The sequence below is a fragment of the Diadema antillarum genome, unplaced genomic scaffold (genome assembly GCF_040938485.1).
Source record: "Diadema antillarum isolate AM-2024a unplaced genomic scaffold, OU_Dant_1.0 seq00001118_RagTag, whole genome shotgun sequence".
Taxonomy (NCBI): domain Eukaryota; kingdom Metazoa; phylum Echinodermata; class Echinoidea; order Diadematoida; family Diadematidae; genus Diadema; species Diadema antillarum.
The window spans coordinates 422432-439696 of NW_027271932.1; the positions used below are offsets into that span (position 1 = coordinate 422432).

General features: G+C 38.9%; 1 protein-coding gene across 1 annotated transcript; it reads right to left on the reverse strand.

Annotated features, from left to right (window-relative positions):
- Positions 1 to 11037: 11037 nt before the first annotated feature.
- LOC139743882 (uncharacterized) lies at positions 11038 to 16793 on the reverse strand. The gene is made up of 2 exons (XM_071654346.1): positions 16765 to 16793; positions 11038 to 13621 (listed from the first exon to the last, which is right to left on the reverse strand). Exons 1-2 carry the CDS (start codon positions 16791 to 16793, stop codon positions 11038 to 11040), a joined length of 2613 nt encoding a protein of 870 aa, XP_071510447.1.
- Positions 16794 to 17265: the final 472 nt, after the last annotated feature.

Below are 17265 nucleotides of genomic sequence, written 5' to 3' on the forward strand. Positions count from 1 at the left end.
ATCTACCTCGAACTCACAATCAAGGGAAGTTCTTTCGGGAGTTTCCTTGCAGGTGGTAATCCGGGCCTACACTGAATCTGCGCGACAGTGAGTGCTGGCAGCTTATCTCTGCCTCCAGAGCAGAGGAAAGCGTCCCGGTCGTTGCAGACAGCAATAGATCATTAAGTGCTTCTTTGTGGCGCGCGCGTTCAGCTCGATCGTCTGCGAGTGTGAGTTCAACTTGTTTTGTGTCGACAGACGGACTGATTGACTGGGTCATGATTTTCAGTCTTTGGCTTTGTTTCGTCTGCTCCTCAATGATCCCCAGCCTGCAGTGATACGGGCTTCATCTCGGTCCAAAATAGTGTCCTCATCACACTAAAGAAGCAATCGCCTCGTCGGCAATGACATTATTCACCCTCTTTCGTAGCCACTCATGCATGCAAATTGTCTACAATGAAGGTGGTCTGATGAAAGAAAAAGAAAATCACATACACACAAATAACCGGAAATGAAACTTCTTGTCGGGAGAGGGATTATGACGGGTTCTAGGCTCTGTGTACCGACTGTGTGCACTTACACAACCAAGAGCACGTCCCCGGGAGCATGTTCGCCTAAGCTGCTTGCCTTAATTCTTGCATAATTAGGTTTTGTCAGTGTCACTGAACGACGGAGGAGAAGATTTAGATTGTGTTCAAGAACTCAAGCGAAAAAGGTCGTCACCTCTGATCGCCTTACTGATTTGCTGGTGAAGAATAAGAGTATATTCACGTGCCGCATGATCGTGAGTTCCACCCCCCCCCCAAAAAAAAGGGAAGATTAAAAGGACATTAAAGGGGATGGCTAGTAACTGATCAGTGGGAATCAGTGGGAATGCTGAGGGATGATTGTTCCAATCCTTGTGGGATTCATTTAAGAGTACATTATATATCTATTCTTGTGTGAAAATTATTTGCTTCAGAATGGCCTCATATTCAAGTAATGTGCAGATTAATGCTTCCAGGTAAGCGTCCCTGGTCAGTGACGGGGCATTAATCTGCACATTACTTGAATATGAGACCGTTCTGAAGCAAATAATTTTCACACAAGAATATATATATAATGTACTCTTAAATGAATCCCACAAGGATTGGAACAATCATCCCTCAGCATTCCCATTGATTCCCACTGATCGGTTACTAGCTATCCCCTTTAATATATAGGCCCTATGTGAAAACCTTGGATCATAACGGTCACTTAGAATTGGTGTTCACAAACATTGATCATTGCCCGATTACAGGTGCTATTATGGGCGAGAGGAGTAAACAATCAATCAGTTAAACAAACAGTAATTGTTTGGAGACATCAAACAATCATTGTAACTTATATTGCAAATATCGAAGAAGGACCGAAGTTGAATAAGGTGCAGTTTGATATTTAGCGTCCCAATGAAAGGATTATGACCTACAGTCATAATTGTTTTAAGGGGCCTACCTGCTGAGACCGACTGAAGAGTTCACCATTCCCCTATGAAAGAATCTTTTTTCTTTTTTCTTTTTTCCCCCATCTGTTTTTTCCCCTCTAGATCATCATTATATGGGCCTATGTCCTCGCACACAATGCCTTCGCGTCCTCAAAGACAGATTCTCGATTCGATGTTTGGCAGCTTTCTCACCTTCCACTTTATCTACGCCCAGGAAGACTGTATTATAATATATACGTATTTTATTATTATGTCTTTGCACTCTTGTTTTGATAATGCACATGACGAGCATGATACACGTAGATCCGGTCCTACGCGCTGGCACGATATGCCTACTGGGCTAGGTATTACCATGGAGCTCCATGGTATTACAAAAACATGCACTAAATTCTTATGGCAAACAGTTCGTGTCGAGGTTGGCAGGTCATGTCAATCTGACCTCTTTGGGGATATTCAACCTTGCACTCAACGAATCCCCATCTCCCCCGTGTCTCTCTGCTCAAGAAGACCAACATGTATGATATGGCTCTCATATAGCTATATAGCTCCATGGCTATACAGAGAGATACGGACTGGATATACCCAGGTCCAAACGTGTACTTGAGGGAAAGTTTTTATAAACCGATAGTAAGCTCTGGCGGAGCCCCACCCCCCCCCCCCCCCTTCGCACTCGATCACCATCCCAATCACCCCTTCCCACTCGATCACCACCCCGGAACCACCCCATCCCCTCGGGACTAATCAGAAGTCATTTACTGTGCGACTGGCAGAGGTTTTAATAATTCCAAGTTTATGGATAAATATGTAGTCGTCTGGACAAGCTAATGATTGTTCATAGGATCCGTGTTGTGCGATTGCCACACCCTGTGTCATATCAGATTCTAGGTAATAAAAGATTACAAATAACAGGTAATAATCGTGTGGTATCTGTAATCAGTTCTATCAAAAATGATAATACACCAGTTATTACCAAAAAAAACCACCACTTAATATTATCATATTATCTGCGATTCCTTATGTTCTTGAAAACAACGGTGTGATTGATTATGTAAATATAGTCTCAAATTAAGCTCTTTGCATATTGACAGATTCAATCAAGAGGTGATTGCCACTGATTTGAAAATTAAGTTCAGTTCCACATAATAAATAATTTACTTTTAAAAATGTACTAAGAATATGACACGCACGCCTCCTTCTACGATACTTGATATAAGTACAATTTAGGCTTTATAAGAGAAGCTGTACCCATGTAAAGCGCTGGAATATCATTAATAGCCAGCTGTTGCTTTATCAAGAGGTTATGACAAACAAACATTATCTGTGTCTTTGTATGGTAACCTTAGGCAAGGGAAAGTATACATCTTTCAACTTTTTTTTTTTTTTTTTTGTAGCCTGCCAGTGCGCAATAGAAAGGAGCTCGAGTTGAGAAACACATAAACAGGAAGTACATTTAGAGCATATCACGCGCCATTTATCTTTCGGAGGAAACCAGTCTTTGTTTTTTGGGGTGTTTTTTGTGTTTTTTTTTTCAATTTTAGGTTAAGGTTGTTGTCATGTTGTGCACGTCTGATATGTCAATCATGTTAATGGGAAGATATTGCGATGTGTTTAAATAATGAGTGTTTGTTGGGGGCGTTTTTTCGGTTTTAACTTCTTGATAATTAGAAACCACTCCATGAAACATCAAAGAGCAAACAATTTTATTGTTGAGAGGAATTCAAAGTTCATTTTGAATGAAAATCTGTTTCGAAATTGCTGAGATATCCAAAAACAAGATTAAAAAACGTGTCCTAATGAAAGAAGGGACTCACCTTCTATTAAGGCATCTTTAATCAATTCCGCTCAGAATCATAATGTTCTTTGATATTTCATATAGTGGTGTCTAGTTATCTTGCAAAAAATTAAAACATCCCCACCTCAACCAAAACAAAGGCCTGTATATAGTCTGTACCATCCCTCTCCGACAGAAAGCCCCCAATAAACACCCATTGTGCATGCACTGTACAACGCTCACTGATGTTCCTCTCCAGTGCGTGGACATCTTATATACCTTGCTGCTGTAGTTGTTACTATGCCGGGCAAACCTACGACAACTTTCCTTGATGTCACCGTACTTCGGACGATTAATTGTGTATGTATGCTCACTAATATTGCTTTTTTATATTTTTTTTATTTGGTATTCAGGGGTAGAAAAGTATCACACGGTGATATGGTGCATCATATACTAGTATACTGCAGTGTTATCATTGCTATTATTCTTCTATCATCATAATCATTACTATCATATTTATTTTCATTAGCATGCTTTCTCTCCTCTTTCTTCTTTTTCGTTTACCATTTTAGTTATTGTTATTTGAATGAATAGGGCCTCGATTAAAAATCATGAAAACAAAACATGTTTTGGTTTGGTTTGCTTTGTTTTTATGCTTGATACTAGTATCTCATTCTCCTATAGTACACTGAAGTAGGTAAAGAAAGCAAGGAAAGTAGAAGATTATTATATAAATCGATACCAACAGAGATTGTCAATTCGTATAGCAACACCGTGACTTTATATTACATAGTGTGTTGGAAATTGGAGATAATGCTTTAATGATGTTTTTTTTTTTCCGTCTCAAATCAAATACAAATTGTCCACACCTTCACAATAAACTTATACAAATTATTCATAACAAAACTCAATACAGAATGCTCTGAGACTTTGATTTAGATATTGATTGTCCTCATAAAAGGAACAAAAATACATTTTCATAACTGCAAAGAGAACAATTCATGTATGTATGATTAGACTCAAAAGAATGTTTCTAAAGAGGAAAAATGGAAATGAATGAAGTGAAATGGAATGAAAGATTGTTCATCTGCCTACTCCCACCACCCCCACCCGGAAAAAAAAACCCCACGAAAACGGTTATTCAGTTCTTTATTCCGAAAATTCTTTATTCCGAAAATTCGTTATTCCAAAAACAAAATAAGGTTCGTAATTCCGAATAAAGGTTCGTTAGTGCGTAATATTTTTTTCCCTAATTTCATTTTCAAACTATCGAATCTTCCCAACAATGAACCCTTTTTTCATTTTTCAGATTCTCGAACCTTTGGAATCACGAACCTTTATAGCTCATCTTAATTCGGATAAACGAACCTTTGGAATAACCAAGGAGCTATTTAACAAACACCAGCCAACGAAAACCCCATACCCCCTCATTCACAAACTGAAGCGCATGTACATAATATATCGCTGCCGTTCAGCAGTTCTTCCCCACCCCCCCCCCCCCCCCCACTCCTCACGTCTATTGATGCCGCCCCTGTGGTATTGGGTTCATGATATTAAGTAAATACATGCATAATCTTCTTTCAAATTCTTTGACAATGTGAGTGTACAAATGTTTGCTTTGTATAATGTATTAACTTTTGTTTGAAGGAAACTAAGTATAGAGTTATTGAACTTAATAATCGATGATATTCAAAGAGTGAAATAAGAGGTCTCCGCCATTTTGAGTGCTGAATTTGATATTTACTGAAGGTTGGAGGAGTGGCAACATTTAGAATGTTGATTTATCATTTCAATTTTTTTTAAGAGTGAGAGAGCGGCATCAGAAGCAGAGCTTCCCTTGTTCAGAACGCCACCTTAGACATTATAGCCCTTTTACACTCGTGTTTCTTAACCCCGTATCTACTTTCTCTGACCCAGGACTATCGTTAATCCCGTACGAATTTGTTCAGCTTTTTAAGGGCTTTTAACACTTGAAAATTTTTGCTTAGTCCCGTACCAACGGTGGGGCTAAAGGAGGGCCTTAGCCCCACCGTTGGTACCGGACTTTCCTTAGCCCACTTTCTGTTTACACTTCTTTTTGCCAAAGTGGGCTAGCCCCACCAATAATCCCGTACTATCTGGCCCTGCAAAATAGCAGGGTTAGCACCGCAATTGCGGTGCCAAGCAAGCGAGTGTAAACAGAACGGAAGAAATAATTCGGGGCTAAGCGATGGAGACGAAGTCCGAACCCCACTGACCAATCAGAAACTAGGTAATCAAGTGCTGCCGGTGCGTGCGTGTACTTGTACAGTGTGCAGCATAATCATGAATATTCATGTGGTTTGGAAGGTACGGGACTAAGAAATACGTAGTCTTCTCTTTAGCTCCGGACAAGAGCTTCAGCTTTTTACACTCGCCAATAAATCCCATACTAAGCTCTTGTCCTGGGCTAAGGAGAAAACTGACCTTTTTACACTCATATTTCTTAGCCCCGTACTTTCCAATACATGAATATTCATGATTACGCTGTGCACTGTTCAAGTACACGCACGCACCGGCAGCACTTGATTACCTCGTTTCTGATTGGTCTGTAGGGGGTCGGACTTCGTCTCCGTCGCTTAGCCGCGGATTATTTTTTCGTTCTGTTTACACTCGCTTGCTTGGCACCGCAATTGCGGTGCTAACCCTGCTATTTTGCAGGGCCAGATAGTACGGGATTATCGGTGGGGCTAGCCCACTTTGGCAAAAACAAGTGTAAACAGAAAGTGGGCTAAGGAAAGTCCGGTACCAACGGTGGGGCTAAGGCCCCCCTTAGCCCACCGTTGGTACGGGACTAAGCAAAAATTTGCAAGTGTTAAAAACCCTTTAGCCCCACCGTTGGTACGGGACTAAGTAAAAATTTGCAAGTGTAAAAAGCCTTTATTTTACATCACTATTCTACATTAAGATGTCAGTACATTTACGCTACTGTACCGTGTGTAATTAAAGGTCCTGTTTACCTCTGGGAACAGTGATTTGAAAAAAAAAATGTTCAAGATATCACATTTGATGCATATGTGTAGGTCATTTGTATCACAAAAAATCCTATCGTATGAAATTTTCGCAATAAAGCTTGATATATAAGGAGATTTCAGTATTTTTCTCATTAAACCATAACTGTAGACGACTTAGTCCGGAAACATTTTTATTACAACTATTCTTCACATTTTGTGTATTTAACAATACTTAAAATCGATTATACAGATTCAAATTTTTACAGTGGTTGTTTCTATCCCAAACTCGCATTTTAGAACTATTTTAAGCACTAATACTAGGTCTTTGCTTCATCTGCAAATGGTATGCCTTTAAGGTTGCAGAATGGTAATTTTATGGTAACGTAATTGTATGCCGATAGGTGTTGGGATCTGTGGTTTACAATGTAGTATCGTTGTACGGTATTTGCATCAGAATCGGGATTTTGTGAGCAAATGTGACAGTGTACAAAAGTTTGCAACATCTGAATTTGTATGTCTTTGGTGTAACATTCAAAATTTTGGTGGTACACCTGCCTGATTTCAGTACCATTGCCTCTGTCCTTCATTGTTAAATCATGGATATCCCTTTTGTGGTAGTCAGTTTATATCTGGTATAGAATTCTCGTTGCTGTCGGGACTGCTATTTTAAAGTCGAAAAAGGTAAGTTAAGCGCCCATGTTTCCTTCGCTTGCTTCAGACTGATAATTTCACAATGAAACTTTATCTATAAAGATCGGTAAGATTACATTCATGCTTATGCAGTGTATAGTGTATGCCTAATCTCTACACATGCACACTTACAAAAAATAATTGTCTCTTTACACTATGGGCGAAATTAGAACGATGCCCAAGAGAGATAACGATAGAAACATATAATAATTTAATGCATGATATCGTGCAAGTTAAAGGGAACGTTCACACTATGACAACCGTGGTTGTGAAGTATAGTAAATCTAAACAGACAACACTGTCAACTGTTATTACAGTGATCATTCGAATCACTTAAAAGTCGTGGAATTTTAGATGTTGAACTTAAGGGGTCACAAGAGAACGGGAATAACGTAGTCAGATATGCTAACAGTAATGATGTTTAGTAACGTATATACTATATAAGAGCTTGCAACCAAAAGGTGCTCTCTATCCATTGAAAAATGATGGATATAGCGCCTTTTGAAAGCAAGTTGTTCATATATATATATATATATATATATATATATATATATATAATATATATATATATATACATATAGATATAGATATATACATTCATATATAAATCATATGTGTGTGTGAGAGAGTGCAATTATGTATATAACATAGATAAGTTATTATCATTCTAATCATGAAGAATAAAATTTCGAAGTCTATGCAGTACTGATGTTACGCATTAAGTAGTATATTTTTGGAATAATTACTTAAAGCGACATGGACATCGATTTAACAGGAATATAAAACACAATTCCTGGTATCCTAGTAAGTTCTGTCACACGCATTTTTTTCACAACAGGGTGCCCTCATGCAGTGCCGATACGGCACTGCCCTCGTATCATCAAGTACGCCCTCTGCGCCAATAGTAGATTTAGGTCGTTTGGGACAATGTTGCTACAGTATGTATTTCGTATAAAGAATGTTAATCTTGCATTACGTGTCTTTTTGAAGGTATTGAAAATAAGAACCAAAATAAAGAAAAACAAAACAAATGAAGTGTGCATGTATCTTGATTGTAGTACAGACTATTGATAGCTGTCAGAATTAATCAAGTATAGGAGCAAATTCATCTCACGTAAACTTCAACTTGTTGTAAATGACGTACAGTATGTCCCAAAAAAAAATTACAACGGGGCCCTCCGCAATGATATCTTTAAAAATTTTGAATCAATCTAAATACAAATTCAGGGTATGAAACTATAACTCATTGCCCACATCTCACAGAAAACCCCACTCGATTTGCTTCCGTGGTCAAAGAGAAATACAGAATTTTGTAGAGGATGTTGGGAATCTCTTCTGTCCAAGTTCTGTCTATTATTCACACACAAGATCATCGAAATGCTAAACTCGGAAGAATCCGATTCATGACATGCTTTACAACAATCCACATTTCTCTGTGACCACTTTACCAAATCGAATGGTGATTTCTGCAAAATAGAGCTAAAATGTTATATTTGAAGTCCCTGAAGTAGCATTTATAAGATTTATTCATATTGGGCATTATCAATGCGAAAATCTGACTGTAATTTTTTGGGGGACATACTGCAGTAAGTCACCCCAAAAATTACGATCAGATTTTCGGATTGATAACACCTAATATGATCAACCTGTCTAAGTGCTACTTCAGGGTCTTAAAATATAGCATCTTAGCTCTATTTTGCAGAAAACCCCATTCAATTTGGTTAAGCGGTCACATAGAAATGTGGATTGTTGTAAAACATGTCATAAATCTGATTCTTCCAATTATAGCAATTCAGTGCTCTTGTGTGTAAATAATAGACAGAATTTGGACAGAAGAGATTCTTGACATCCTCTACAAAAGTCCGTATTTCTCTTTGACCACTGAAGCAAATCGAATGGGATTTTCTGTAAGATGTGGGCAATGAGTTATAGTTTCATACCCTCTGAATTTGTATTTAGATTGATTCACTATTTTTAAAGATATCATTGCGGAGGGCCGCGTTGTAATTTTTTTGGGACATACTGTATAATGAGGTGTAAAGGACTGTGAAGACGTTTTAATTTGTTAATTGTGACATTGAATTGTGGCAAGGCTTTTCTCTAGTTCTCCTTCTCATTTCAATGAACTACTGTATTTGATATGACAAAATATGTAACCTCTAAGTTTGTTTGTCTGCATTATGCCATTGATCTCAATATGATTGATTTTTGTTTGTGTTCTTTGTAACCATTGATCTTTTATTGGAATGAATAAACTAACGAAAGAACGAACGAGCATCAAGGAATGTAACGATATGATACACCGATCATCCTTCAAATTCTTTTATGAAGTGTTTAGTTTGCCTGGGAATATCAAACTAAAGAGAAAAGTTACAAAATTGAAAGTGCATTGGATTTAACGTAAGAACATGAATAAAAAGGACCCATGGATGTCCAGATTACATTTCACGCAAAATGCAACGTCAAATCGACTTTTAATTTGCAAACATGTTCCAAGTAGAATCATGTTACACGTGCAGTGAAATAAGATACCCGTCACCTTTACATTGACATAACAAACCAAGAATGTGTTAATTATAATACACGTGACTATAACTTACAGGCAAGTATTGCACACAAATTCAAAATACGAAGATTGTCATCTTAAAAAAGGCATTGCATGATAAATATTATTCATGATATTCTGTACTCTGCAAAAAAAAAAAATACACACACATACTGGATACATTATTGGTGGTATTTCAATTTCCTATGGATGATCTGACCGTGTTTTGGTGGAAGATTTTGGAAGAAACATTACATTCCCAGTAAACTATATCTATTCATTTCATAATCTTTTATGTTCTGGGGAGTTGGACTGACTCAAGGTCTGTTCAAAATATTTAATAGATTAGATTTGTGTTACATGTTAGCTTTTCGAAAGTTTTATTTCTTCTACATAACTTCATTCCAAAAAATATGAAAAAAGGACACGGATTTCATGCATAAATGTTTACCGTGAAATAACCACATTGGATATTTTATCATTCATCAGAAAATATACCTCTATTAACGATTTGTAAAGCGGTGAAAGTGACAATAGTGGACATTAGACGTTTTTGTGTCATCTTTAAAGCATCAGAAGCCAATATTTTTTTTTTCAACTGCAAGAAAGCTCTGACACATCATCACTGCAATATTTCAAATAGTCGGCAACATTTTAAACGATGTGCATCGACAAAAAAAGTGAACTCCATCCATTTTCATGATGAAATGCATTCTTTCGAATCTTGCTTATATCACAGTCACCCTTATCTGCCTGTGACTGTAAAAGCTATCACTGTCGATGAATTTTGCACTTTTCCCAGATGAAAAATTAATGAACACACGTTTCGAGCTTCAAGTTCGTATTCCTCGTCTATTAGCGAAGGTTTTGAAAGGGCAAGAGACTAAAAAAAAAAAAAAAAAAAACCCATACATGATTGTACTACGTATAAAGACATAAGGTTCTTCTCGTACATCTTCATAAAACTTTGGCGGAATACCAAAATTAAACAGAATTATGGTTGAGATACTGGTGGAAATGGTAGCAGTGATAGTAATGATGGTATTACGTTTAATAATGATAAGAAAAACAATAGTATATTATCTATTCTTTCCCTAAGAAAATATGTGACATCAAAGTTGTGGTTGTCGTTTTGAACTAAATCTCAGTTGGTTTGATCTGACTTGATTGGATTTGAATTGTGAAGGTATTGTTATGCTGTTTACTTTTATGTAGCTTAAGTAAAAAAAAAAAAGAGAAGAAAATAAATATTTTCTTAAGTCTGTTTGGTTAGCAGGTGACCCAAACCCTCATCATGCTTGGGCTTTCATATATTTCTGCAAGTAAAAAGATGTATAAAAAGACGACCATGTAGTTGAATAAGACACTCGACAGGTGCCAAATGACACATAAATGTGCATTTCATATTGGCAATAATGCAATTGCGAAGTTTTAAGTTAACACAACAGGTTTTCATATATCGTCATTGCTGTTTAGTAAATTAGTCAAAATGGGTGATTTGTCAGCAGAAAATAATTTGGGGGAGGGAGAGGGAAGCGTATAAAGTCCTGATTATCTTAAGAGAAATAAAAGTAAACAAATTGCACTTAAAGTCTTTGAAATTCTTGCAAGAATTCTTTTAAGCTTTGCCCTGATGCACAGCGGGACTAATAAACTCTACTTTTTGCGTGTTCAGGGGAACTCGTTTGGTTGTCAGCAGTCCTGGCTTTGTTGAACCAAGTAATCGAGGTTTCCTCGTCTGAGCATCAGAAGTCTTTCCGGCTCCGTCCGGAATCCTCGCTAAAATTTCCAGCGATCGGCTTCTAAAGGTGGTTGTGGGTGCTTGTTTGGTTGCAAGGTCAGAGTTTGCGAGTTCCAATTGCGTAATGGATGGTTTTGCGTCAGAAAAGTCACCTTTCTCCTTTTGAAAGGTTCCTATTAATGGTTTTGATATATCATTGTCAATGTTGGTGAAGTTGCCATCATGTTCGATTATCTCACTGGCAACAGACTGCGTCTCCATTTGAGCGTCTATGTCATACTGTCCTTTCCTTTCCAAGTCGATCTCTTGTCCTCCCCTCACCCCTGGTTTGTCAACAGTGGCTTTGTTACCCTTCACAGTCACAAAGCTTGTTGACTTCAGAGTGCTGTCACAATTCTGTCCCTCCGGCATGATGGTAAGGATCGGCACAGGTTCCCCAACATCCGCCTTCTTCGCTGCTGTCCTCGTTTCATTTTTCCTCACCTCGGCTCCTGGATCATTCCCTGTGATCTCAGTCGCCGCCGTGACGGTACCCCTAGGCCCCTTGGTGTTGCTTTGCTTTTCTTTGGCCGGTTCGACGGACATGTGCACTACCATCTCAGGCAAGGAGGCACTGGCTAGAGTCAGGGCTGCATCAACGGGTGTGGTCGGTGGCTGGTGAGGCACTGTGTAGATCTTGGATGGTGATGCGTTCTCGATCATTGCCTGTTGCTCTCTGTACTGCCGCTGGAGTTCAGCCATCTCATCAATCTCATCTTTTGCCTTCTGCTCCACCGGTGCCTGCATGATCCTTCCACCTGTTACCGTCATGGCATTTCTACCCTGCCGACTGCTCAAGGTCCTGCGGGCCTTAGACCGCCTCCTGTCATTCACTACATGGGTAATATTCGCCTGGAGCTGTATTTCTTTCGGTTCGTTCGTCATCGGCCTTTCTAGCTCTTGATTCACAGAGACTCCGCCAGGCATCGACTGAGAACCAAGTCTATTAAAAACATTCGAACGTTCTTGCTCGCGCTTGAAGTTGTACATGGGATACTGCATGCGTAGTTTGTGTCGATCTAGATCGAGAAAATTGCTGGGTAGTTGTTCTCGCAGATGCTGGCTAATATCTACGGTCGCGACCTTTTTTGCCGCCCTCGTATACAACCGCTGCAGTTCCGGTGGTAGGTCTGGGCTACATACTGTGACGCTATTGGCTGGAGTGACTCCTCCCGTGGGATCGGTCCTACCTGACGGACCGGTTGGTCTTGGGGAGAGTCCATCAGAGTTTGCTTCAACAACCAGCCTCTTTTGCTTGGTATCGGCGGTGAGCATATCTTCAAGACTTCTCGTCCGCGGTCTCTTCTCCTTATTACTCGACACCCACACTTGGCTCTGGCTATGTAGCATGTCTTTTTTGCTTGTCATTGTATCCGACCGCTGCAGCATCGACATCAGCGAAACCTTCTGCAGATATTCACTATAAGACATTTTTCCCGTGCGCACCGACGCTGCCCATTTCCCCAGCAACACTTTTCGCGTCATCTCGTCCGGGACGTCCTTAGGCGTCTGGAGCTGTGATGTGCAGACGTGTTTAAGAGCGGGCTGACAGAGTGGTTGAAGTTCCGGGAGGTTGGCTTTGTCATCATGCGTTGTGCTGTTGGCGTCCAGCAAGTCGTCTAGATCGGACAAAGCAAAGTTAAGTTGCTGGACTTGTGGCGTGTTTGTTCGTGACACTGCGTCAATCACTGTCGCATCTATGGCGCTAACGGTGTCTGCTGTAGGAAGAGTTAGCCTGGCAGTATTTGGAGGCGTATTTTTCAGTTCAATCTTCTGCGTAGATATTTGTTGGAATAGCTTCCCGTCGTATCGCGCCTTTTCAGTCCTCTGACGTTGGCGGGTTTTCATCGACGGCTCCTGAACAATCTTCCAGTTGTTGCCGTTTCGATCGTGAATCTCCATGATACTAGGAAGACGCAGCTCTTCATCGGGTTCCACAATCCCCGTTGTACCAAGAGGCTTTGCCCGCGGAGATGTCTGCGTGCCGCTTCCATCGTCTACGGCCTCCTTTAGCTGTTCCTTCAAGGTTTGCGTAGCTTGTTTGATGAATTCATTCGACCCACTGACGGGAATCATACTTCTCAGGTTTGAAAGTGGGGGAAGTTTGATGTCAACACATTCGTGGAGATCACTTCTCGTTGTTTCTTTCTTTTTCATGATTCGTTTCACTGATTTGTTATCCTGATTTGCAGTAGGTCCAAACATTCCGGGATTGCTCTTGGTAAAGAGTTCATCGGCATCGTAGCTCTTCCCCTTACAGGTGCAGTGTTGCTTGTGCAGCGCCCTGTTGATGCTGTTCGTGAAGAGTTGAAGGAATACGCCCGTCTGCATGTCATTGTGCTCGGATGGCTTGCGACTCGGTGTGGGCACGCGAGGGCGCTGTGCAATGTCTTTCCATTGCTGGGTAATGGTGTCTTGGTAGCTGCAGAGGAGATTGAGAGACAAAATATATATGCTTTTATTTCGATGTATACCTTACATGTGCTAGTACTATGACTAATGCGCGCAAGACATTAATGGTGATGAAGATGATGATGTTCATAGTGATGGAACTGCCATCATTATTTTGTTTTTGTCTATGAAGGTGAATGAAAGGACGAGACAAGGACGAGAAAAAAATGAAATGATTATTAGTGTGAATGTATGCAATATGCGTGTCTTGTTCTGGCTTGTTGTTGTTGTTTGTTGTTGTTGTTTTTTCCTAAAATTGTAAGGAGGCAGAATATTATACTCCAATCTTACACCAACGCTATTTGTCGAAAAAAGATAGTGGATTGAAATCAATCCTTTGCTGTACTATGAAATTCGGATGTACGCCCTAGTATAAAAGAATGAATGAATACTAGTAGCATGATTTGCATAAATTGATATTTTCACTAATAGTCACGACATATTATGGGTAATTAGTGTTAGTAACTACAAAAAGCTAGATGGTACTAAGTAAATATCAATATTGTTAGTAACTTTTATATCTTGATTTAGATATTTTAAGTTGATATAACAAGTTATTAACATAACATAAACAGACAGCAATATCCACAGGAACAGCTCACACAATGTCAAAGACCAAGACGATAGTTATACAAGAAACAGCGACAACACCAAAAAATATCAACGGTAATGATAGAATAGTGATTGTTGTGCATGATGTCATTTATATTAGGCTATCCTAAAACGGTGATGGCTCTCAAATCTATCAGACACACTGGACCCGATATCTGGAACTTTCTTTCTTCTGAAATTCGAAGTTTAAAGTCCATGAACTCTTTTAAGGAAGCTTTAACAAAAAATGTTGCTCTCTGGATATCAGTGATTTCACTGTCATTCAAAATGCACTATACATGTACATGAAATTATGGAAATTATGGAAATATCGCAGCAGCTAATCTATTATACATAATCATGCAACCGGCCATGACCTGTAACTGTTCACCAGTACCTCGGTGAGAAATTATTTTGTCATGCCTTGCTCATCAGTGATCCAGGTGATCTAACTTTGTGTAAACCTTTAGTGAAAGCAGATAGACATTTCCTTTCCTTTTTCTTTTCTACTGTCCTATCTCTGTTATACGCAAGTCATCCCTCCCTCCTATTTTCCGATATGTATACGAGGACTGCAAGCAAATCAAGCTAAGCTCAAGCTGTAGCCCTTCTGTATTATTCACTGTATTGCTTTTGCTGTACATTATAAAGGCAATGAAGAAAAAAAAATCGTTATATTATGTTTCTGTATAAATATGTATGGCACCAACAATGTATGTGCATGGAAAATGATACTACAGGAACCAACAAATCTAATCAAATCAAATGATAGAAGAAATGATAGAATAAATTTATGTTCACAATATGAGGAATAATAATAGTAAGAAAAAGAATAGGTAATGATAAATCAGCCCTAAGCAACCACACATAACCCTTGCTTAAACACAAAACAAAACAAAATTAAAATTGTTATCAGTGTACGAAATTAACAAATCTGTTGCATGTATATTATGTACATTTAAATATATAATTATTGATATATTAATCAGTGTACGGTATCAACAAATTTGTTACAAATCTATGTTTACATATTCCTATATCTTAATTATATTTTACCAAATTTCTTGACGATTGTTTTATTGAAAACGATACTAGTACTAGAACTGCATGCAATTTACGACAAAATGTAATAGTATTCTGTCATTCAAATGTTGATTTAATCAATTGAATAAATTACAGCTAATTAACGTTTCTGTTTCTATGCGACGAATATTGAGAAAACGAAATCCTTAATTTATTCAACAAAACACCGTAACACACCTAATCCTCTGCTTATTAGTGTTAGAAAGAGCAGATAGGTATCTCGTAGACACCTTTTGCTCGTCAGTTTTGTGTGTGTGTGTGTGTGTGTGTGTGTGTGTGTCAAATTTACTGATTTCACCGTCGAAAAATTAATAGTTTCTTAAACATCAAGATTCTCCAGACGTGAATCTAAAAATCAAAATGTATGAATTCCGAGAGATGTCTAATCTAAGGAAAGGTATAATGTTGATGCTCTTCTTGTGTAAAACTCCAGTGTTGTCATAAAATATTATATCTCATTACAATGGAGAACCGGAGGTATAGTTCATTGTTTATCGGTTCTTATATTGGACTTATCTAGAGGGTATCGTTTATCTTATCGACTTAATTCATATAATGATTGTGAAAAGACAAGTGTAAAAGGGAACTTTTTATCGGAAAACCTCATTAAATGCGGTTTAGAATATTTCAATAAGTGTCCTAGACTCTTCTCTCAGATTATATTCATGAAAACAGTCTTTTAGTAGAATTTGCTTTGGTAAAGAGGCCTCTCTCTTATTCATATTGCATCTGAAAAGCATGGAAATTTATATTTAGTTTATCTTCAATGGATCTACGTTTAAACAGGAAATGATTGCTACTTTATACAACGTGTTTAAATCATTCATCCCTTTGAGCAATATTCTATGACTTCAGGCGTTGTGTTTTGCTACATTGTGGTATTGTTAGTACATTATTTCGTTCCTTTCGTTTCGTTATGTGTCTTTGTTGCTGTGTAGATGAATGCGGTTTATATTTTGGAGTGAAGAGGGAAGTTCCGTTTTGCTGACACACCCCAGGAATAAACGGTTGATGTATGTGGATTATCTTTCCATGCAATATACATGTTTCTGTTCTAAGTATTATGCATGTACCACACATTACTAGCCGTCCATGGCCCATGCCTGCTCAATATGTGGATGAGTGTATAGGCCTAATAATATCAATTTGATTTCGAAAAGAGAAGATATTTAACATCACTAGAGTAAACGGGGTGACATTGAATTTTGCAGAAATGGGTTATTATTGATATCAAATCGCGCTCTGAATTGTGTATCCCTCTTTTGCGGTTTCTCGTCCATATTTGGGTTACCTCCCCTTCTGTTGATGGGGATTACCGATGAGTTCAGTATCGGGACGGGACCCCCGCGAACACCCCTCCGTAGAGCCCCCTGCTAAGCTTAAACAAACAATCAACCGGCGTGAAAATAATATCGAAGTATATCATACACAACAACCTACCTCCCGTTTTTCCCTTCCAATGCTTCCATTTCGACAATTCCCGTCATAATTCAGTCACATTACTGGTAATATCCATTCCTCTTTGATATCCAAAGCACAAGTTTCGAAGATAGACCGGCGAAATTACAATACACATGCGACAGGTGATTCCGTAGCAACCGCGAACTAACGTGTTCATGCAGACAATCGTACGGTTTCGTGATCCGCGCCCCGAGTCGGCTGCATGGCCCCATGCCGGTCGATCTCCCCCATGTGGTACTGCATGGTCATAATAATGGCTACATTCAAATTATCATCAATATTTAATGGGGATACGACGTTTGCCGTCTATGGCCGACAATGCCGAGCATTGATCCGATCGAACGGGTCCCGTAAAGGCTCTATAACTTCTACAAACAGGTTACACGTTCCTACGAGGTCGCTCGACCAAAGCGAGATGAGAAACAAGGATAACCGCGTTGGGAATGGGGTGAAGGGGGCTGGAGGGATCAGGGAGGGGTA